We start from the raw sequence: 25,018 nt of genomic DNA, 5'->3' as shown, positions 1-25,018 counted from the left end.
TGCGTTAAATGTCTTTATTCACAGCAATGCATGGTACATGACAGTCAGTTGAAAGGTGGGCTGTGCATGAACATAAATCACATACATCACCTGTACGTGTGGTGTGTGTAGACTACTGTAGAGCAGACTGATTCATCAGCAGGTAGAACAAATGAAGGAGCAATGCATTTGATCATCTCCAGATGTCTACCTTACACTCACATTATACAATTACATTAAATGAACATTCATCTGTTCAAGTAAGCATAGAAATATCCACATAACAGCGACAGAAAAGGCTAAATTGCTTGAGGCCAATATTTTACTTCTGTTTTTAATCATATACAATGTCGATAACATATATGTTGTCAGTCAACTGAAATGCTGTGAAGTGTTCTGCACAACATAGATTATAAACATATTTACTCTAGAACAAAATGCAGTAATACATTAACAGAAATACATCACATTTTGTCATTTGTTTTTAAATATCTTCAAACACTAGAACTAGAACTGCTCAGAACATTCAAGCTTTCAGAAATGTTGGCTGCTTTTAAATTGATACATTTAAACAATGACATTTTCTAAACAAGGCACCTGATATCAGAATATTTGAATTTGTCGCCATAACCATAAAAAAGTATATATTCAATGTTTTGAATACATCCGTCTCAGAATAATATGACAAGCTGTCATCAATGTTAAGCTACAAAAGGTATACAATGCCCACATTTCCCTTACCTGGAGAAGTGCACTTTGGTCAAGGCACAGCTTGTGTCCACACAGGGTATAAAGCATTGACCTACATAGACTAGCTGCTCTATCACGTGACTCTGCTGCTAACAGTGCTCCACACAATGGCTAAATACTTGGTGCAAAGCAGCAGAAAGGTGAAACTGTTGCTAAAGCCACAGAAAAGAGAACTGACTCAAAAGTTGCAAACATGGTGAAAGGCAACGAAAATGTGTTTCTATTGGACAAATATAGGTACTAGTCCCTCCCCGTTTCGTTTGGTTTGCTTCCTTTTGGTTCCTAGTGAATACATCCCTGGTGTGACTGAGTACATTTCAGTCCGTTGTGTACCAGTACAAAATGTGACATTTCTAAATTTTTAATAGATTGCTGCTAAATCATTTTGACTATCTATCAAATGCAAATGAATCACTTCAATTACAAACAAATAAGTAATGAATATGCACATTAATAAATGCATATTTTTTATCCATTCTTACCTCCATACATTTCAAAATATCTCTCTCTATACATACTGTATGTAATAGGACTTTTACATCTTCCGTATCTACAAATAACTATTTCTGTATCTCACGGAATGGGCATCTGGTCTGAGCTGGGGGAGCCATACTGGAGTACCCCGGAACCAGGGCTTCTGATGTGGGTATCCTGGCTGCCTTGCATCGGCCCTATGCTGGAGCCTGTGGAGGTGGTAGTGGTGGTAGAGGGGCCCTCGGTCTGTTCCCCAGCTTGGGCCACTTTGCCTGGGGATTGGAGCCGGTGACCGTCCAGCATCTCCAGGAGCAGGTCGTACAGAGGAACTTTGTTCTTACATTTTATGCTGTAAAGGTGCTCCATGCCTTTGTTGCTACATAGAGAATAGGTGAGGAGTGAGAAGGGATAGCCATAGAAATATCATCTATGGGAATAACCAAATAGGTGATGATAATATTATACTGGTGGCAGATAATATGTCCTCTTGTGGAACCTGCCGCTTGACTTTCAGAATGTGAATTTCCTCCATCAGGAATGAGTACCCTCTCATGTCTAGGGTGCTGTGAACTCCTCATCTTGTGTCTGATGTGTGAAAACAAGCACAGTGCCCTCCTCCCCTACATAGTGTGCCCTCCTCCCCTACATAGTGTGCCCTCCTCCCCTACATAGTGTGCCCTCCTCACCTCATATGTCTGATGTGTGAAAACAAGCACAGTGCCCTCCTCCCCTACATAGTGTGCCCTCCTCCCCTACATAGTGCGCCCTCCTCACCTCATATGTCTGATGTGTGAGAGCAGGAGCAGGAGCTGGGCCTGCCGTCTGGGCTGCTGCTGCACAGAGGCTCCTGACTGGCTGATGTGGTGGATGAGGGCGTCGGTGATGTTGTTCAGCATGCTTTCCACTGCCGAGCTGTTGTGGAGGGACTCCACAGAGTTAGAACAGAAGGAGAAGGCACCTAGAGGAGAAGGAGAGAGAGAGAGAGAGAGAGAGAGGTTATTGTACCTAAAATAGATTTTGTAGGAAAAAAATAAGAGACTGAGAGAAAGAGACAGAAGAAGAAGAAGAGGAAGAAACAGAGGAAGGGGAAGAGCCTGATGTTCTCAATGCAGCAACTGCTAACTCAGCAATCCATAAGAACAACAGGTAGCCATACACAGAAACCTGCAACAGCAACCCTAGCTGGGGTATTTATGTCTCTTACAGATTAGTCTGTCTCAAAACAAACAGAGGACTTTCTTTCTGTCAACACACATAGAACGGAGGGTACAGTTGGCATGGTAACAATTATGGGGTACATTGACAAAGAAGGACTTAGGATCCTTCTGTTCACAGCTAATGCACTTGAGTGGCATATTGTGATCCACTGCTAAAAACAGTTTACCCTTCAACATTTACTAACGGGGAGTGGAATGCATTAGTCACTACTCCATGTTCATGAAGAGAAAAACACGTCTTTGCGTCACACACTTGTAATGTTCTCAATCCCATCCATGCCGGATCCAGGGTTGAACCCACATCACAACATGAAAACATACTAAACAAAGCACCATTAATAGCTTCGTAATAAAACATAAACACAGCCACTCACCAGAGTTGAGCAAGATGATGGCTTTGAGGCACACAAACTCCTCAGGCTTCAGTTTAAGCATGCGGAAGCGAGACACAGTGGCCAGGAGCATGTCGAAGATCTCAGCCATACCCTCCACACAGTCCCCTTCACTCCTGGAGGTCAAAGGTCGGAATGAGACAAGTACTGTGCAACTCTCCTGAGTGACTGCAGCATTGGAACATAGTTGGTGCTCAGGGGAAGAGCAATAAAATCATACCGTATTTCTGAAGAGCAGCCATTTAGAGTTAGCTTAATAGCTGCCCCCTAACTCCAACAGCCTTCAAACCAGTCCTGCACCATTTACTAATCATGTCAAATGGCTGTGGACACTCTAGTGGCTAGCTCAGGGCCTGGTGTCAGAGGTAATGCTCTATAATAAAACACTGATCAAATGGGAACATCACAGACATCAGAGAGAGACAGTAACAGTCCGTCTTCCTCTCTCTTTCTTTCATTTCTTCCTCTCCCTCTTTCCCCTGGGTCTGCAGCAGCTTCTAGGTAACTTGTTTACTTGGAACATGGTGGGGAAAATGGAGGGAACAGGCTGTGCGTCCAAAATACTCTGTCTCTCTCTGTCCCCCTCTCTCTCTTTCCATCTCTCCCTCCCCTCTCTCTAACAGTGTCTCCCTCTCTCTCCCATCTCCCATCCCTCTCTCTCTCCCTCCCTCTCTCAGTGTCTCCCATCTCTCCTCTCTAACAGTGTCTCCCCTCTCTCCCCATCTCTCCCTCTCTCTCTTCCCCCTCCTCTCTCTAACAGTGTCTCCCCCTCTCTTCCCATCCCCCTCCCTCTCTCTCTTCCCTCCCTCTCTCTAACAGTGTCTCCCTCTCTCTCTCTCCCCTCCCTCTCTCTCTTCCCCCTCTAACAGTGTCTTCCCATCTCTCCCTCCCTCTCTCTCTTCCCCCCCTCTCTCTAACAGTGTCTCCCCTCTCTCTCTTCCCATCTCTCCCTCCCTCCCTCTCTTCCCTCCCTCTCTCTAACAGTGTCTCCCCTCTCTCTCTTCCCATCTCTCCCTCCCTCTTCCCTCCCTCTCTCTAACAGTCTCGCATGCTTTTTCCATCTCTCCCAAGAGTCATCACTTTAATTAAATTTCACTCCTCTCTGTCAAGTTTAATGTGTAATGACCAGGACATGTGCAGGTGAGACAGTGTGTTTTTCTCTCCAAGGGGAACATGATAATTAGACTCATTGTGACCTTTAGAGCTACACTGACAAGATACGAAGTGGAAATCTACAATGTTGATGTGTGTGTGTGTGTGTGTGTGTGTGTGTGTGTGTGTGTGTGTGTGTGTGTGTGTGTGTGTGTGTGTACACCTGTCCAGTATGAGGTCCTGGGCGAAGATGAGTTTCCCAGGGCTGGGGATGGACCGCCATATGAGTCCGATCATCAGCACCTCCAGCCAGGAACTCTCCAGCAGCTGCACCTGGTCATGGAGAGACAGCTCCTGGAAACCTACCAGTACCAGAGACATGGTCACACTGGGGTCAAACCATATATAACCCACTATCGACCATACATTAACCACCAGTCCACTCAAACCTTTGACTGGCTACCCAGACTCCTTGTTCTGGCCAAACGCTACGCCAAGCACACAGATGTTAATTTCTTCTCCGCAATGAGTCTGGATCTGAGTACCTCCACGACCCTTCGCCAAATGCGAACACATTTGGAGATGTCTGATTGGTCCAGAAACCGATGGGTTGGGCCAGAGCCAGAACAAACGTGGGTAAAGCGACAGCTTGAAAATGTGTCATTGGCTTTGATACTCTAATTGGTTATAGAGGACCCAATCGCTGATTACTTTGTTTTGTACAATGCCCCTCGTGTCCCTCACCACCACAAACAACTTCAACGATGGCAGTCAGACTAAGTACTGTATGAAGTGAACGACAGAGCAGCAGAATAATTTTGTGTAAGTCGTCAGGCTAATATAAACCCACTATCAACCATACATTAACCACTAGTTGACTAAAATCCTTTGAGATGGCCATGACTAATCTAATAGAAATAGTCAAATTGTCATTCAAAGGAAAGAAGGTCCCGCAACACACTGCAATTGCAATGTAATGAAAGTGATTGTTTCCTTTGAATAACATTTAGACATTTCAGTGTAACAAAGACAGTATAGCATGAAGATAGGCAGAAACTGCTTCTCCAAAATAAATCCCCAATCACACTTGTAGGCGATGTCATGGAGACGTTGGCGCAGAAACACGTTATCTGGTCTAACAGTCGTCTCGCACTGAACTACGCATGTGCATGGCGTCAAATCAAAGGCACTTCTTCGATATAAAGCTGTTTTTGAAGAAAAATGAAAACGTGTCTCACGAGTTTGGAGTAATAACATGTTCATATATGTAAGATATTGGCTTGAATCTAGGTTGTGCTGTTAGATTTTGAGGAAAATTAACAACTAAGGAAGAATTTTTCACTTCTCTCATTGACTTCTCAAAACCCAACCTCAGCCTAGTCTGTTTGGTCGGTTTGGTGAGTGTTCCCGGAAGTCTTGCGATGTTGCACCTCTGGGTTTAGAAACTCTGTGAGTATAATCTGTGATTGACTGGACCACTGTGGTTGAAGCGTATCAATATATATTTCATCATGTGATACTTGTGGCTTTCCTTGCAGGCCTAAAAGAGAAACAAATCAAATAAAATCTAAATAAATCTTGATCTAAACTTTTTTTATTTTTGCATTTTTACCCTTTTCTCCCCAATTTCGTGGTATCCAATTGTTAGTAGCTACTATCTTGTCTCATCGTGACAACTCCCATACGGGCTCGGGAGAGACGAAGGTCGAAAGCATGCGTCCTCCGAAACACAACCCAACCAAGCCGCACTGCTTCTTAACACAGCGCGCATCCAACCAGGAAGCCAGCAGCACCAATGTGTCGGAGGAAACACTGTGCACCTGGTGACCTGGTTAGCGTGCACTGCGCCCGGCCCGCCACAGGAGTCACTAGTGCGCGATGAGACAAGGATATCCCTTCCAGCCAAGCCCTCCCTAACCCAGACGACGCTGGGCCAATTGTGTGCCGCCCCATGGACCTCCTGGTCGCAACCGGCTGCGTCAGAGCCTGGGCTCAAACCCAGAGTCTCTGGTGGCACAGCTAGCACTGCGATTTGAACTTTTTAAGATAAATGCTAAGCATTAAACTTCTTCCAACCTTGCCACACAACCATTGTGAATTGGCCAAACTGCAATCTCTGTTCTGGCACGGGTCCTTATCACCACCACTCAGCTGTCCTAATTCATATCCAATTACATCCCAATCACTTCCATTGGTCCTCTCTGTACCTGGCTAAATACTCCTGCAATTAAAACTGTGTGCTTTCAGGCTCTTAGTGACGCACACTGGAACAGCATAACAACATCCGTGTTGACTTAGACAGCGTTGGGGGGAGGTGAGCGTGTGTGTGTGTTGTGTGAGCGTGTGTATTTAGTTTATTTGGATCCCCATTAGCTGTGCATGGTCCCTTGTGGCTCAGTTGGTAGAGCATGGGGCTTGCAATGCCAGCGTTGTGGGTTCAATTCCCATGGGGGACCAGTATGAAAATGTAAGTCACTTTGGATAAGAGTGTCTGCTGAAATGTGAAAATGTGCATGAGCCTCAGCTATTCTTTGTGGGGTCCAAAAATATACAAGCATAATACACTACAAAATAATTAAAGAGACTAGAACATAGACTATGTACACATTTTATCCAAAACCAACTGTTTCAAGAAAATGCAGGACTCTGAGGCAGTTTTGCCGTGATGTGCAGCTTGATTTGTCTTTTAAGGCTCATCTTGCTGTTTGCTTGAGCATGTCTGCGATAGAAGACTGTTCCATGCCACCATTTCTCTATACAGTGCTGTTCGCTGCCCAAAACCCACTATGAACTTGGGGGCTGCGAAGAGACCCCTGATCGCATGTCAGGTATAGTATGCATGTATTTTAGTGCTGCATGTCAGGTATAGTATGCATGTATTTTAGCGCTGCATGTCAGGTATAGTATGCATGTATTTTAGAGCTGTATGTCAGGTATAGTATGCATGTATTTTAGCGCTGCATGTCAGGTATAGTATGCATGTATTTTAGAGCTGCATGTCAGGTATAGTATGCATGTATTTTAGTGCTGCATGTCAGGTATAGTATGCATGTATTTTAGCGCTGCATGTCAGGTATAGTATGCATGTATTTTAGAGCTGCATGTCAGGTATAGTATGCATGTATTTTAGCGCTGCATGTCAGGTATAGTATGCATGTATTTTAGAGCTGTATGTCAGGTATAGTATGCATGTATTTTAGTGCTGCATGTCAGGTATAGTATGCATGTATTTTAGTGCTGCATGTCAGGTATAGTATGCATGTATTTTAGCGCTGCATGTCAGGTATAGTATGCATGTATTTTAGCGCTGCATGTCAGGTATAGTATGCATGTATTTTAGAGCTGCATGTCAGGTATAGTATGCATGTATTTTAGCGCTGCATGTCAGGTATAGTATGCATGTATTTTAGAGCTGCATGTCAGGTATAGTATGCATGTATTTTAGTGCATGTTTAGTATGCATGTATTTTAGTGCTGCATGTCAGGTATAGTATGCATGTATTTTAGCGCTGCATGTCAGGTATAGTATGCATGTATTTTAGCGCTGCATGTCAGGTATAGTATGCATGTATTTTAGCGCTGCATGTCAGGTATAGTATGCATGTATTTTAGCGCTGCATGTCAGGTATAGTATGCATGTATTTTAGAGCTGCATGTCAGGTATAGTATGCATGTATTTTAGTGCTGCATGTCAGGTATAGTATGCATGTATTTTAGTGCTGCATGTCAGGTATAGTATGCATGTATTTTAGAGCTGCATGTCAGGTATAGTATGCATGTATTTTAGCGCTGCATGTCAGGTATAGTATGCATGTATTTTAGTGCTGCATGTCAGGTATAGTATGCATGTATTTTAGAGCTGTATTTCAGTTGACTATACCAACATATTGGAGCTTTCAGCACAATATTATTTCTCATAAAAACAAGGGAGTGATTGCAGTCAATCGCTACTCTATACTTTGAGCCAGGAAAGACTGACATGCATACTGTTGACATTGGCCCTCTGTGTGCATTGAAGACGTGCCACTCTATTCTGGGCCAGCTGCAGCTTTCCTAGGTCATTCTTTGCAACACCTGACCATATGACCAGGCAATAATCAAGATTCGATAAAACTAGGGCTTGCAGGACATGTTTGAGAGTGGTGTTAAAAATGCAGAGAATCTCTTTATTACAGACATACCTATTTCCATCTTTACAACAATTGAATCAATATGCGTTGACCATGATGACAATTTCCAGTCTAAGGTGACACCAAAAAGTTTAGTCTCTTCAACTTGCTCGGGGGGGGATGCATTTTCTTTCTACACACTTTCTTAACATATTTGTGAACAGAACACAACAATTTTTCTGAGGGTTAGGAACAATAAATTATATTGAAAAGGTGTGTTTTAATTACTAGATTACTAATCTCTTCCCTTCCCTGAAAATTCCACCCCCAATAATGAATTGGCAGGTCTGAAATTTTATCAAATTTGTATTTGTTTGGCAGCTATATCCATAAATTACGGCCCCAAATCTGCAATAGAAATTAATTGATGGGTCATATTTGAACAGTTTGGACTAGAGCCAGGGTCTCCAACCTTTTCTTTCATAAAAGTTACTTCATACCCCCCAAAGAAATTGCAAGCAACTCATATACAGCCTGCATATTTTGTTATTGTGTAGGCCACATTTTATGAACAGAAACAGCAATGCATTCACAATGTAACTGCATTTTGGTTAAAAAAAATCAGTCTTCTGGAGCCTACCTTGAGAATCTTGCATTTTTAAGATGAGATAAAATAAAAGTGTTTTACATTTGAACAAATCTGTAGTCTGCAGGCTACTATAAATTATTTTCCAATATTTTTTAAAATTGCCATTCTGTTTATAGTGTCCTTTGGAACAACAACCACAAGTTACATATTTGACAACACATTGTAAAGAAACAGAATCATCATGAAAAGTATGAGGAACAATAAAAGTGTAATCTCAGCAATCACACTAATTGACTGTTCAGCTTTTCCTCAGACATTGACTTTTTTTGGCGCCCGTTGTTGCACTGTTGACATATTTCTTTTTTAATTGACTTGTCTCAGCAGCATACATATTTGATAAAAACAGGGTATAAATAGCTTATTTGGTCGATATTACTTACCAATCCAGAGCTGTTTTACTAAGATACAAATATCCTGTGCTTTTTCATTTGGCACACACAGACACAGCTTGACTACATTGTAACTGCGAAGCGGACATGGGGTTCTAGCCTGATGACACACTCAATTCTTCAGCTGCTCTGTAGTTCGCTAATTGCTACACACTTTAGTCTGAGACTGCCATCATTGAAGTAGTTTGTGGTGATGTGGGGCACAAGGGGCGTTGTAAAAAACAAAGTCATCATTGATTGTGTCATCTCTAACCAATTACAGTATCAAAGCCATTGACTAATTTCCAAACTACCACTTTACCCACATGTGTTCTGGCTCTGGCCCAACGCATCAGATTCTGGACCAATCAGACAGCTCCGAATGTGTTCGCATCTGGTGGAGGGTCAGAAAGGTAATTAGATCCAGACTCATTGCTGAGAAGAAACTAAGGTCCGTGTGCGTGGCCTAGCATTTGGCTAGGCGGCCAGGCAAATGGGGCTTGGACAGGACTGTTACTTTTGCAAATAAAATAAAACATTTTAACAATGTGATTTAACCGATTGAAGTTGGGAAAACAGATGGTAAAAATGCAAATGGTGTTAAATGCCGGTGAACAGCTTGGGGTGGATTATTTAACAGATGTATATTTTTCACTCTACTTGCGAGCTACTCATTGACAGCCTGCGAGCTACCGGACATGCAGTTTTCTGCTAAGGTGCAACCTTTGAACCTTTGGTAGGCTGATGAAAGGTTACTCCGAGTCAGAGGCTGAGCTACAGCTAGCCCAATCAGACATGCCCGTTCTCATCTGGGTTCTAACAGGCAAAGTGAAATGATACAATGAATTGTCTTGTGGTTCATGCAGCTCAAATGATATGTGACAACACCATTGGACATGAAACAACGATACAAATGTAACAACAGCGCAACAAAATAGATAAACAATGATATTTTGCAGGTGTCTTCATTTTAAACACCAGTGGTGTAACTAGTGCTTTTTAACTGCACTGAACCAACACAATGACAAGGGAGCAAAGCAAACTTTCAAGTGGTCAACGCCATTTATCTTGAGGTGATGGGGGAGGGGGTGTAAAACGCAAACATAAAATTTACAGAACTATTTTTATTTATTCATATGAACTTTTAAAATGACAAATTACCCAATGGATCATCATAATTTTCTGGTTAATAAGTGGCGGTGCAAAACCACACGTTGGCGCCCCTATTTTGAAAGCGTGTGTGTGTGCGAGACATCAGCACCCGGTCACTGCCACTACCAAGGCCTGACACCACAGGAGGAGAGAGGTTGCGTAAGCAGCCCTGTGATTAGACAAGGCCATAGTCTAGGACACATACCGAGTGCGTAGGGGTCTGCTTTGTGTGTGTGTGTGTGTGTGTGTGTGTGTGAGAGAGAAAATGAGTCCTATTCAAGCCTTGTTGGAGTGATTTTACCTATCTGGCTAGTAAAAATCTAGCTGGTGTATTTTTTAAGTTTGTAATGACAGTATGTGACATCATCTATCATTTCTGTGCCGTGTTAGGTTCTTGCCTGGTACTTTCTTAGCCCAAGCGATCATGTGCACCAGCTCCTTGTCAGCCATGCTGGTGAGCAGGGTCATCATGGTGACCTCTGTGTAGGGGCGGGCCACCTTCTGACGAGAACACAGGGCCGGAGGCTCTGCCCCCTGCAGCAGGAACAGCAACTTGGGGGAAGAGCAGGAGGTTATGACAGAGTTAGAAAAGATCAGCGGGGGGGGAACCACCCATTCCATTCCAATTGTACCCCTGGAGTATGTATGTGAGTAAGTGTAATAATAATTTGTGTGTTACTTTGTGTTTCCACATACATATTTATTTATACTAACTGACTTCTTTACTGCTGTTGCTTAGAGATCTATGACATGTTCAGACCTGTTCAGGAGGCATGGTGATTCTGGTCCCACGCCATACTCCACCTCCATTGAGACTGCTGCTGCTGCTGTTCCTACCCCCGTCCTGAGGGGGCGCTGCCCTGTGCTCCAGGTCACCGTAGGGTTTCTCTCTGTCACCAGCAGGGCCCCAATACCGCTTATCCTTCCTGAGAAGCCGCCCACCGCGGTCCTTACGCAAGCCTGGGGTATAGAGTAGAGTTAGTAAAGAACAAGCACGTACACACACACACACAAACACACACACACACACACACACACACAAACATATACATACAGTACCTGTCAAAAGTTTGGACACACCTAATCATTCCAGGGTTTTTCCTTATTTTTAGTATATTCTACATTGTAGATAATAGTGAAGACATCAAAACTATGAAATACACATATGGAATCATGTAGTAACCAAGGGGAAAAAAGTGTTAAACAAATCCAAATATATTTTACATTTGAGATTCTTCAAACCCTTTGCCTTGATGACAACGTGGCACACTCTTAGCATTCTCTCAACCAGCTTCACAACACTATTGAATGCTAAATGTTTCTAATCAGTGAAAGATAAGCAAACTAATAAATGATCTACCACTTCCACTTGTCCAGCCAGAGATCAATTAACCAAATACACAGACAGAGATTCAGTCAAACAAAATCACATTGATTGATTATCAGACAAGTCACATGCTTTTGGTCTGGAGTAGGACAGGCTACTTACTATATGAGTAAAGAGAAAAATCCACTAGCAAAATGTTCTGATCATCTAATACATGAGGGAATTAGAATAAAGATGATCATTAGCCTCAAATTAGCTAACATTTCCCCAGCCTAATTCTTACCAGATATCCAAACGGAGACTCAGTGAAACCAAAAATCGAACATGGATTGATTTATTTAGAGTCCCCACGCTTGTGAGAAATGAATAAACTATGCTGAAGGCCTCCATGTTTGGATAATGTGCTATTACATGTTTTACAAATCTGCTGTGCATGTTGTGTATTTTGTAGAATTGCATTAGTGCTACATTGGGTGTCCATTGTGAGTACCACTGTGTTCCCTTACTCACCTCCTTTCACCATCCCCACTTCATAACACTTTCTGAGGCGGCATGCCTGGCAGCTCTTCCTACGATTCCTGTCCATTGTACACTGGTTAGTCGCAGGGCACATGTAGTCATTGTGACCTGAAATCAAATTTAAAAAACTGGGCTGAGACCCCCCATTCCAATCACAAGGACTGCCGCACATGTTTATTTTTCATGTATCTCTGGCATAGAGGGAATTAAAATGGATGATTACCATGGAGACCAGCTGCGTTCTGATTATGTGCATTTTGCTGTGGGATGTCCACCATCCCCTCGAAATATATTGTATGTCATTTCAGATTCCTCTTCCTTACAAGGTCAAATTAACTCAGTTACCCAGGACAACATATTGCACTTTATCTTTAGACTGATTCCCATTCCAATCACAAGAACCTTACATGTTTATTTTTCATGTATCTCTGGCATAGAGGGAATTCAAATGGATGATTACCATGGAGACCAGCTGCGTTCTGATTATGTGCATTTTGCTGTGGGATGTCCACCATCCCCTCGAAATATTTTGTATGTCATTTCAGATTCCTCTTCCTTACAAGGTCAAATTAACTCAGTTACCCAGGACAACATATTGCACTTTATCTTTAGACTGAAAGAACATTAGGTTATGGTTTTAAAACATGTTCACTTTCAGTATTGATGAAACTGTGGTGTTTATGTCATACGACCTACTATACAAGACACTCCCTTTCTGTCGTTCTGTTGTCTTTTGACTAGTGTTCTTTCTCTACACCCAGTGTAAGCCCACCATTAGCAATAGCACTAAAGTGGTCCTGGTAAATGACAGTTACACCTCAAAGTTCTTCTCTCTGTATGTAGGTACGGTCCTATTAAAGTGAACCAGACTTGGTCCAGACACCCCCAGACTCATTAGAATACCCCCGCTCCATGACAACTAGCTTTGATGTGGCCCTGATGGATTGGAACTAAATATGTCGGTTAAAAATTCAAGCCTGATGCTACCTTAGCCTGATGAGCCCTAGACATTTTATGAGCCTAAACGCAAAAAACGTATTGTGTTTAAATGTATTCAATTTAGAGTTTGCATCCCAATATTACACTTTATAAACAACACAGAAGACTCAACTATAACAAAACCGTTTGACATAGAAACACCAGATTTTTGGTAGATCTTTTAAAATAACATTTATTAATTATGATTTTTTTTTTTTTTATATATATTTAAATTATTATTTATTGAATATTCGAAACATACAAAATACTTGCAATAAAGCCGCTCAATAACTACATCATACCAGTCATCCAACAGACTCCCATTCAGAGCGACACACAGAAGCATCCAGGGTCAATGCCCTGCTCAAGGGCACGTTGACAGATCTACCACCAGGCCAAAAAACATGAAACCGAACTCTCCAAGATCCCCCCCACAGTTCCCCAATAGCTGTCCCTCAACCATTAGAGACCCCTCCCACAGGAAGAAAAATAAAAAATACAACGAATTCCATTCCCCACCCCCAAGAACACCCCAATGCACCAACAACCAAGAGAATGAACTAAAGAGAACAAAAAGGAAAAGACAGAAGAAAACAGCAAACAACAACTCAAGAAAATAATAAAACAAAATAACACATTTAAAACAAAGGACATCAAGGACAACTAAAATCATAACAGGTAGGTTCATGCTCTACAACATCCGCAGAGTACGACCCTGCCTCACACAGGAAGCGGCGCAGGTCCTAATCCAGGCACTTGTCATCTCCCGTCTGGATTACTGCAACTCGCTGTTGGCTGGGCTCCCTGCCTGTGCCATTAAACCCCTACAACTCATCCAGAACGCCGCAGCCCGTCTGGTGTTCAACCTTCCCAAGTTCTCTCACGTCACCCCGCTCCTCCGCTCCCTCCACTGGCTTCCAGTTGAAGCTCGCATCCGCTACAAGACCATGGTGCTTGCCTACGGAGCTGTGAGGGGAACGGCACCTCAGTACCTCCAGGCTCTGATCAGGCCCTACACCCAAACAAGGGCACTGCGTTCATCCACCTCTGGCCTGCTCGCCTCCCTACCACTGAGGAAGTACAGTTCCCGCTCAGCCCAGTCAAAACTGTTCGCTGCTCTGGCCCCCCAATGGTGGAACAAACTCCCTCACGACGCCAGGACAGCGGAGTCAATCACCACCTTCCGGAGACACCTGAAACCCCACCTCTTTAAGGAATACCTAGGATAGGATAAAGTAATCCCTCTCACCCCCCCTCCCCCTGAAAAGATTTAGATGCACTACTGTTCCACTGGAGGTCATAAGGTGAATGCACCAATTTGTAAGTCGCTCTGGATAAGAGCGTCTGCTAAATGACTTAAATGTAAATGTTAAATGTAATGCCAACTGTTTATGTTTGTGTGCATGTCTGGCACTATTACATGTATGTGTGTGATCTTGTATGTGTTTATTTGAATGAGAGTGTGTGTATATGCATGTGTACAAACACCTGCACGGCATCAGCCTCAGGCAAACCGGCATTAGTTGTAAAAACACTGCCACTTAGTGTCATTCAAATGTACTTTTTATTATGATTTATTTTGACTTTTATCTTTGACCATCATTCTATCTTTCACACAGCAACTCCACTCCCACTTGTCTCCAATTCCACATCCCAACCCTCAGCTTCCCTCAGCCCATCCCATCTATCTCTGCTGGCCACCCTCAGCTTCCCTCAGCCCATCCCATCTATCTCTGCTGGCCACCCTCAGCTTCCCTCAGCCCATCCCATCTATCTCTGCTGGCCACCCTCAGCTTCCCTCAGCCCATCCCATCTATCTCTGCTGGCCACCCTCAGCTTCCCTCAGCCCATCCCATCTATCTCTGCTGGCCACCCTCAGCTTCCCTCAGCCCATCCCATCTATCTCTGCTGGCCACCCTCAGCTTCCCTCAGCCCATCCCATCTATCTCTGCTGGCCACCCTCAGCTTCCATTTACATTACATTTAAGTCATTTAGCAGACGCTCTTATCCAGAGCGACCTCAGCCCATCCCATCTATCTCTGCTGGCCACCCTCAGCTTCCCTCAGCCCATCCCATCTATCTCTGCTGGCCACCCTCAGCTTCCCTCAGCCCATCCCATCTATCTCTGCTGGCCACCCTCAGCTTCCCTCAGCCCATCCCATCTATCTCTGCTGGCCACCCTCAGCTTACCTCAGCCCATCCCATCTATCTCTGCTGGCCACCCTCAGCCCATCCCATCTATCTCTGCTGGCCACCCTCAGCTTCCCTCAGCCCATCCCATCTATCTCTGCTGGCCACCCTCAGCTTCCCTCAGCCCATCCCATCTATCTCTGCTGGCCACCCTCAGCTTCCCTCAGCCCATCCCATCTATCTCTGCTGGCCACCCTCAGCTTCCCTCAGCCCATCCCATCTATCTCTGCTGGCCACCCTCAGCTTCCATTTACATTACATTTAAGTCATTTAGCAGACGCTCTTATCCAGAGCGACCTCAGCCCATCCCATCTATCTCTGCTGGCCACCCTCAGCTTCCCTCAGCCCATCCCATCTATCTCTGCTGGCCACCCTCAGCTTCCCTCAGCCCATCCCATCTATCTCTGCTGGCCACCCTCAGCTTCCCTCAGCCCATCCCATCTATCTCTGCTGGCCACCCTCAGCTTACCTCAGCCCATCCCATCTATCTCTGCTGGCCACCCTCAGCTTCCCTCAGCCCATCCCATCTATCTCTGCTGGCCACCCTCAGCTTCCCTCAGCCCATCCCATCTATCTCTGCTGGCCACCCTCAGCTTCCCTCAGCCCATCCCATCTATCTCTGCTGGCCACCCTCAGCTTCCCTCAGCCCATCCCATCTATCTCTGCTGGCCACCCTCAGCTTCCCTCAGCCCATCCCATCTATCTCTGCTGGCCACCCTCAGCTTCCCTCAGCCCATCCCATCTATCTCTGCTGGCCACCAGCTTCCCTCAGCCCATCCCATCTATCTCTGCTGGCCACCCTCAGCCCCTCAGCCCATCCCATCTATCTCTGCTGGCCACCCTCAGCTTCCCTCAGCCCATCCCATCTATCTCTGCTGGCCACCCTCAGCTTCCCTCAGCCCATCCCATCTATCTCTGCTGGCCACCCTCAGCTTCCCTCAGCCCATCCCATCTATCTCTGCTGGCCACCCTCAGCTTCCATTTACATTACATTTAAGTCATTTAGCAGACGCTCTTATCCAGAGCGACCTCAGCCCATCCCATCTATCTCTGCTGGCCACCCTCAGCTTCCCTCAGCCCATCCCATCTATCTCTGCTGGCCACCCACTTCGGGTTTCTATGCAACACATATCTTTCAACTATGCGGTGATGTTTAATGTACAATTTCAATCTATCTAATCGAATAGAATCCACAGATTGTGAGTTGAAGATAAATAATTTTACTAAAAGTATTAGTATATTAGTAATTGACTGACCCGGTCTCTCCAGATCTCCTAACAGAACTATTTATAGGGTCAATTTGATATCAATGCTATGCATTTTCAGCCATTCCTGAACCTGAGACCAGAAACAGGCTACCTGAGGGCAATACCAAAATCAATTGTCTATTGATTCTGTATCCTCACAACAAAATCTGCAGAGCTTCAATGATTTTATGCCCCAAATATTCAACATTTTGTTGGTGGCAAGAATTCTATATAATAATTTTAGCTGAAAAGCACGAAGTCTTGAATCTTGCGTTGTTTTATATATCAACTCATAAAATAAAAATATGAAAAATATTAATATCATTCCACCCACGAGGCCACTAGAGGGCGATTTGGTCATTTGACAGCAGGAAAGGCCTACATAAAATATGTTATGTTGTTCTTCTCTGCATAATTTTAATGACATGCTTGAATAATATACGACTAGAATATGCACACGGCTTTGAATGGAGCATTGAATGGTTATGGGTCTGAATAAATAACTGCTATAGCCCAGGTTGGAACTGGGACAATAATTTGGCCTTGGCATTTTATCCACAACAGCCCACATCACAGTGCGTGCTGCCAACTCCACAGAGCCCCAGACCAACATTTTCCCTGGTGTCAGTGGTGTCATTAACTTTTACATTTGGTGGCAACAGCCATTGATTTGGTCGAGCCAAAATCATGAGTAATCATCTTATAAAGTAATTCATAGTGCTTTATTAAGAAGTATAATACATATACTGTACTACTGAGGAAAATAAATACATGAGTTAATCTAACACATCCAAGCAGGAATGCATGATTCAAGATGGCATGGACTCTACATGTGTTGAATGTGTTCCACAGGGATGATGGCCCATGTTGACTCCAATTCTGCCCAAATTGTTTGGACGTCCTTTGAGGCACTTCAATCTTTTGTCTTGCCCATTCACCCTCTGAATGGCACACATACACAATCCATGTCTTAAGGCTTAAAAATGGAATTGGATTTAATAGGTGACATCAATAAACATTCACCAGGATTCACCTGGTCAGTCCATGCTACAGAAAGAGCATGTGTTCATAATGTTTTGTACACTGAGTGTAGTTGCTATATTTTACTGTTAAAATAGGACTGATTTTTGGGGGGTTCAATAGAGATTAATTACATACATCTTCATGTGCAGTAACCAGGGGCGCAATATTCACTGGGGACGGGGGGACATGTCCCCCCCACATTATGAAATGGCATTTTTATACCCCCCAGTTTTATCATAGAATGTGATACAAAATGTGCCAATGGTGTGCTTTAGGACCATGCAGACGCCTCTGAGCGTTTGGGTAGGCTATTTGGAGTATTTATCCAACTGGATAAAAAAAATTAAAAATGATGTCCTCCCCCACTTCCAAAACCAAAGTTGCGCCACTGGCACTAACTAATATCATAGGCTAATCATTTGGGGTTCCATACCTGAGAAAGTGGAAACTCAAAACACATTACATTTAACTCTAAATATAATAGCCACTGCTAGTAGCCATGTATTCATCTAACAGTAAATTCAATGTCCTAAGAAAACTTTGCAGACCTAATAGGCAAATGCCCTCTCAATGACCGGTGCAAATTGTGCACATGCACCGCTCCACATCTCAAAGCCATGTCAAGTATCTTGGTTGGAAAATAGTTGCTATTGAGGTGAATATGGAGAAAGAAAAATGTAATCTACAGAAAGCTGAGGCCCTCCTCTCTTGGACAAGGACAAGGGGATGAAGCTTCCAAAGCTGTGTTATAGGATCAGAACACATTGTTATAGAACACATTTTCGCTCATCACAGTAGCAGGCCTCCACAAGAACACATGCACAGTAGCAGAGCAGACACTTTCATTACAGGAATCATGAGAATAATGCACTTTACTGTTTGACCAAATCATGGTTTTAGCATCCCAAAAAATAGGACGTTTTGAGTGAGGTTACAACATAGAATGTGCTCTTTCTATGTTTAAAGGCACCCTTTACAGCAATCTTGCTGTCTATGATCTCGGATGTCTATAATCTTGGATGTCTATGATCTTGGCTGTCTATGATCTTGGCTGTCTAACTGATGACAGCGTTTGAATGAGTTTGCATGAGCTCAGCTCAGCCTATCACAAAACCAGGCAAGCCCATCTTGGTAGGGGTGCGCGTAATAGCCCAGAGACTGCCGCGCAGCTCCCCCAGGACTGCCGCGCAGCTCCCCCAGGACTGCCGCACAGAAAAAATGTATATCAGCCAACAGAGAGGAGCACGAGATTTAATTTCATTCAACTTTCTAGAGCAGTGGTCACCAACTGGTCGATCCCCAAGGCATTCCTAGTCTATCGACAAACAGTTCTATAAAAACCGAACAATAAAGCCTTGTGTTCCTATTTTTTGTATTTGTCTCAGGCTGTTGGCGATAGATGCACCTGATTCAGCTGCCCTGCGCCAGGTGGGCGAACTGTTGCCATTTTGAACCATTTCATGTGTCTGAAGGTACAAACTCAGCCTTTCCAGCGGGCCAGAGAGCATATCAAGTGCACTATAGGTCTACAGCTGGCCAATCGGATGGCTCAGATGACCGTGTCTACAGTAACGTAACAGGCATAAAAGAAATCTACAGTAAAATTGATACTGTGATATTTCAAAACGTTTAAAACCATGACAGGAGAGAGACTATCATCTGTATACCACCCCTACCTTGTCACAACACAACTGATTGGCTCAAATGCATTAAGAAGGAAAGAAATTCCACAAATGAACTTTTAACAAGGCGCACCTGTTAATTAAAATGCATTCCAGCTGACTACGTCATGAAGCTGGTTGAGAGAATGCCAGGAGTGTGCAAAGCTGTCATCAAGGCAAAGGGGGACGAATCCCTTTGAAGAATCTCAAATATGTTTTGATTTGTTTAACACTTTTTTGGTTACTGTCACGGCTGTCGAATGAACTGGACCAACGTGCAGCGTGGTGAGTGTAAGCCGACAAAAACAATTATCCAAAAACCAACCGTGACGCTAAAGGCTATAGTGCCAACAAACAAAGACAACTTCCCACAAAGACAGGTGGGAAAAGGGCTACCTAAGTATGGTTCTCAATCAGAGACAACGACCGACAGCTGTCCCTGATTGAGAACCCTACCCCGGCCAAAACATAGAAATACAAATAATAGAACATAGAATACCCACCCCAAATCACACCCTGACCAAACCAAATAGAGACATAAAAAGGATTTCTAAGGTCAGGGCGTGACAGTTACTATATGATTCCATGTGTTATTTCATAGTTGTGATGTCTTCACTATTATTCTACCATTTAGAACATAGTAAAAATAAAGAAAAACAAATGGAAGGTGTAGGTGTGTCCATGTAGGTGTGTCCAAACTTTTGACTGGTACTGTATATACTGTAGACTCCCAGCTTTCATTTGACACCAAATTGTATGTGTACCTATGATCCCCCCTCCATACTCAATATTATTCAGATATATTAGGCCTATAATTACAGTGGCATTAGCTATGCTGCAACAAATGTACCTGTCACAAGAAAACAAGTGACCAGCTGGTGAGATGAAACATGCATAGTGGAGGTGTCATAAACACCCATAAAACCTAGCGGTCAAGCAGGGAAATGGTTCCAATAGTTTTTCCACCATTCAATTACTAAATTGAGCAAACATTAGATAGTTAATCCAGATGATTCAGCAGTCTTGAGATTTACACGGTTATCAAAATGTCCCAAAACACAGCCCTTATTTTAAATGTTTCTAAAAAATAATGGTGGAAAAACAATTGGAACCGTTTCCTTGTTTGACAGGTTTCATGTGTAGTATGACTCATACTGTGGTACTCTATTGTGAACTGTGCTCCATACTGACATGCGCTGTCTTTCCCCACTCCATCCCCATGTGGCACCAATGATATGCTTTGGATAAGAAAAAAAAAATCTGTGGTGATTGGCTCGTGATTTGCAAGTGTCAAAGGAAGCAGAACCAATGAGAACATCAGATTCTCCAGGAAAATTTCAACCAACGGCCTCCTACATACTCCCAATATGGTTCCAGGCAGGCTACAAATTTAATTCACATATAAGTGACTTGGCCAGATATACTGTAAATTGACCTTACAAAGCTTGTTAGGAGCCACACACACACACACGCACAGAGATGCACGCACACACATACACACAGATGCATGACCACACACATGCGCACACATGCGCACACACACACACATTGCATTGACACAGATGTTGGGAAGTGGAGTGGGATATAGTAGTAGGGATGAGAAGAGGCTTACCTTGGATGCTCCTTTTGAAGAAGGCTTTGCAGCCCTCGCAGGACCAAACTCCGTAGTGGTACCCAGAGGCAAAGTCGCTGCAGACCGCACAGTACCTCGTCTCGTTGGCCATCTCAAACACCCTGACCCCTGACCCTGCTGCACTGTACGACTGCTGCCTATCGGAGGCGATGCAGAGCTTCTCCTCTGACGCTGACAGCTGATTGGTTACCACACTCGACCTGCAACACAGGGTTTGTCAGATGATTGTCTTTGCTGGGATGAGTCAAAGATTGTCAAATATATTGACAAGATAGTTCATTGACCGCTCCAACAATGGAAATACAGTACATGTCCTCAAAGATGGAAGGCAGGCGGGAGGAGGCGAAATCAGATGGGACCATTCAAGCCAATTAGAGGGCAGATATGTGTGTGAACAACAGGTCATGGAGATAGATAGAGGACTCATCTTTGTATCTGTACCCATTATAGCGTCTGTGACAGTATGGGCAGTACCATTGAGGGTATCTCCATTTTAAAGTAGTCAATTTTCTTCATCATTGGCTGATTGCTCCCAACTCATGAATCCCCACCAAGTTGACTATATTAAATTGGTGGAAGCCCTCCATGCCAATGACAATGTTAAAATGGGTTATATCCATGATGAGTTCTCTATCTATCTCATGACAAAGGGCACAACTCCAATATAAAGTCATTGTTTTTTTAATTGCCGAAATGCCACTTATATCAGTGCATTCGTAACAACCTAACCATTACGTAACTTATATGAGATAAATGAGCCTCACAAAGCAAATTAGCAATAAAACATTTTTTATTTACTTCCATAAAAAAAATCCATAAATTATGGTCTTATTTTTCGTGGAAACCTCTCGCTTCGCCTCTCTGGATGAGTCAACCTGGAGTTGTACTTTGTGACATAATTTTTTCAAGATGACAGCACTGAAAGCTTTTTTACAAACTCGTTAATTCAAATGTGCCTTTTGGGCAACATAAAATAAATACGATTGAATTGGTTTTCTCCTTTTAATAGTGTGCTGGTTGTCTTTAAAAGCATACTTCTCTAATGACCTCTGCCTTGGTTTCAATCTAAGTGCTTTGAAAACATGGAACAACCAACATCAATTTCTCTGATAAAAATCTCACAACTGTCAGACAATGATCTTTTCTGATTCAATAGAGAGTGAAAAGTGTAATAGAGGTTCACACCATTGAACCTTTCAATCCCTCAAAGGACAAATTGGGCCAATTATAGCTAACAGCAGCATCTTAGATGAATCTGCTATCCCTGAACAACTAGACCTGTGTCCATCTCATTCTGAAAATGAAATGTGCGTGTGTACTTCTGTTGTTCTTACATATTGTTCTTTTCTCAAGGTCTCCAGCAAAGTCGTTAATCGGAGGGATTAAAGCTCCGTTGCTACGGCTTTATAAACGCTCACAATAGCCTAAATATTTCTCTTCTGATAATGAATTAATGATCTTTCATTTTTAATGACGATAACCTAGTACAGTAATGTCACATATACAGTATTTATATAATGAGCATAATACCCAACTTTGAGGACTAAATATGTAATAAAACTAAGTCCTGGGTATATGTTTAGTTTTAAAGAGTCTATTTTGGGTGACTATCATTATTTGTTGGCCAGACAATCTACTAAAAAGATGCTAGAGAAACAAAAGTACACAGAGCAAAATAACAAAATGGTATCCCCTAAAGACTGAAATAAATATTACTGTTAATGTGGGATAAAAACAGTCAAACAATGAAGGCAACAATAAAAAAAAGCCCAAACCTCTATATCTACAGTATATATTCACTCAATGTAGGTTATCACTCTCTCTCTCTGAGCAAAAATATCATATGGGTCAGGACATGCCATATCTTTATTGAAATGCTCTGTCATAATGACATAATCAGTGGTCTGGTGTACCAGACTTACAGGGACATGACAGCTGTTGAAAGATACTCCATAGTCAGCAACATACACTGTCCAAATAACAATGATCAAATAAACATCACATCACTGATCTCACTCTCTCTCTCACACTCATCTAATTACATTACAACAAGACATGTGCAGCCAGAACAGCTGATTCCCATATACTAAGGCTCAACGACAGCTTAGATCACTCACCTGTATAAGGGTGTGGACGAGGTCTCCAGGTAGTATGACTGGCTGGGGAGACCATGGTGGCTTGGGGGGTGGAGGAAGGGGCTGAGCTGGGGGCTGGAGGACACAAACACCAGTGGGCCGGTGGGACTGCTGCCCAGGGACTGCATGCTGCCATCCGAAGGGGGTCCGTGGGCATCCTGGGGGGTGGTGGAGTAATAGAGGGGGGCCGGGCCTTGGGCAGGGGCTGTGTAGTCATACCCTCCGTCCAGGTAGTTAAAGGTGGCCACCCCACCACCTCCGCGTGTCTCCTCAGGGTACATGTTGCTGTTGGGGGTGGTCGGCTGCTGTGGTGAGAGTTTTGGGGGGGAGATGAAGTGGCTCTCCAGGGTCGTTCGGGATCTGAGAGGAGCTCCGAGAGGTTTGGAAATCTGCGTATGGGACTGTCTGACCAGCATCACATTCACAGAACAACAGCAGTGACAAGCAGCTTGGTTTAGACTGGCTCACTAAGGGGTGGGAGGGGAGAAGGGCTCTGTTCTGTCTTCTCTCTCTCTTTTCTCTCGTCCCTCTCTTGCTCTGTTTCTTCCTTAACAGCCTGTGCTAAGCAACTCAATACTGGCTGTTGGGCTGAAGAGGAAGGGAAGAGGCATTCACTAGGTTCTCTCTCTCTCTTTATGTCCCTCCTTGCTTTCTCTTTCCCTCCCAGGTTCCGCCTGGAGACAGCCCAAAAACATTCCTCCCTCCCACTTATTTTTGAGAGGCAGAGCTTTTCTCTTTTCCCTTAACTATCGACACTGCTGTGGGAGAGAGGGATGGAGGAAAGGACAACAAGTGACATATTTTTGAGATAGAGCAAGAGAGAGAAAGAGAGTGAGAGAACGAAAGAAAGAGGCAACCACTCCAACAACTCCCCTGTCCCCTTACATTTTCTTCTAAAATGCAGCTTATTTTTCTCTTCCCTGAAAAGCTTTTAGAGGACGCTGCTAGGCTCCAAAGAGTTACACCCTGGTGTGACTTCCTCTCTGAATGCTTATCAGTCATTTAGTTACATGTACTGCTGTGGCCCAGAATATCACTCCTTTCTGACTCACTCTTCTAAGAAGTTAAATCATTATTAAATGTGTCTATCAGTGGATTTATGTGCAAATATGGCAAAATTATACAAAACAATTCCACGAGAAGGAAGCAATAAAATAGGAACCCATTACATGAAATACACACAAAGACGTCATATATACAGTACTTACCTTAATGACGTTATGGATCAATATTCAGCTCTTTGGGTCTAATCATGAGCATTGTTGTGTTGAGTGGTTCCTCTTTCTCCCTGTCCTCTCACTCTCATCCCTCTTTCTGAGATCTGCCTTCGCATCACAATGAGAAAAAAAGAGATTTAAAAAAGGTAGAAACAAATGAACGCAGCCGGATCGATATTGATAGTGTATCTCTAGAGCAGGTCAACATGACACAGCAAACAGAATGTGAGGTCAACACCCTTCTGATGCCAACATTATGCAACTCCCAGTGGGGAAAAGATGAGAGGATTCAGACATCAGGCAATGCATGTTCTTATATGTTACACTTTTTCATAGCCTAAATCTATACAGGAAAACAGAATACAGCATTGCAGTACGATCACCAAACTACACTGACTAAATCACTCCCTACTGTGACCAAGGAAAAGCTACTAATTTAAAGTACATTTTCTTGCTATCATTGGGCCTTTCAAGAGGAATACCTTATCAACGATATTCACTGATCAAATATAAACTATTATCCTGCCAAAGCAGCAAACAAAGGGGTTTCAAGTACATGCTGCATCATGATGAAATTCAACCAATGTTTGAAAAGTAATTTAATGTCTTCCCCATTCCTTTAGGTAAGTTTCAAGGGCATACAAGGACAACTCTTGACCTTCAACCTACACTGGAAGATAACTCTGTTTCTCTAAAGGAATAACGGTGTCACTTGTTGAAATGCAGGGTGTGCCTAGCACAACACTGTTATTACTAACTTAAGACTACTAGTATTTCCAGTCCTCAACATGTGCAAGAATTCTCAGTACATAAAAATGGACAGATCAGCTCCCCATATTACAGTATGAAGATGAGCGTCTTCATTTCCACAAACAATTCAGTGAGATCATACTGGGGATTCAGAT

The 25,018-nt window shown here is 43.4% G+C and overlaps 1 protein-coding gene across 6 annotated transcripts; it reads right to left on the bottom strand.

Annotated features, from left to right (window-relative positions):
* Positions 1 to 24,246, bottom strand: esr1 (estrogen receptor 1). Of its 6 annotated transcripts, none has more exons than XM_029676448.2 (10): positions 24,105 to 24,246; positions 22,879 to 23,201; positions 20,741 to 20,961; positions 12,020 to 12,136; positions 10,943 to 11,142; positions 10,581 to 10,734; positions 4,128 to 4,266; positions 2,795 to 2,928; positions 1,978 to 2,161; positions 1 to 1,579 (listed from the first exon to the last, which is right to left on the bottom strand). In XM_029676448.2, exons 2-10 carry the CDS (start codon positions 23,175 to 23,177, stop codon positions 1,303 to 1,305), a joined length of 1,725 nt encoding a protein of 574 aa, XP_029532308.2. In that variant the 5' UTR covers positions 23,178 to 23,201; positions 24,105 to 24,246; the 3' UTR covers positions 1 to 1,302. The 6 variants fall into 6 exon arrangements, with proteins under 6 accessions (XP_029532308.2, XP_029532307.2, XP_029532306.2 ...); XM_029676447.2 differs by having other exon boundaries at positions 22,879 to 23,301; positions 24,105 to 24,245; XM_029676446.2 differs by having other exon boundaries at positions 22,879 to 23,297; positions 24,105 to 24,245.
* Between the last annotated feature and the right edge of the window lie 772 nt (positions 24,247 to 25,018).

This window comes from Oncorhynchus nerka, linkage group LG13 (assembly GCF_034236695.1).
Source record: "Oncorhynchus nerka isolate Pitt River linkage group LG13, Oner_Uvic_2.0, whole genome shotgun sequence".
Taxonomy (NCBI): domain Eukaryota; kingdom Metazoa; phylum Chordata; class Actinopteri; order Salmoniformes; family Salmonidae; genus Oncorhynchus; species Oncorhynchus nerka.
The sequence above is the reverse complement of the archived record's forward strand: the minus strand, read 5'-3'. Positions and strand labels throughout refer to the sequence as shown.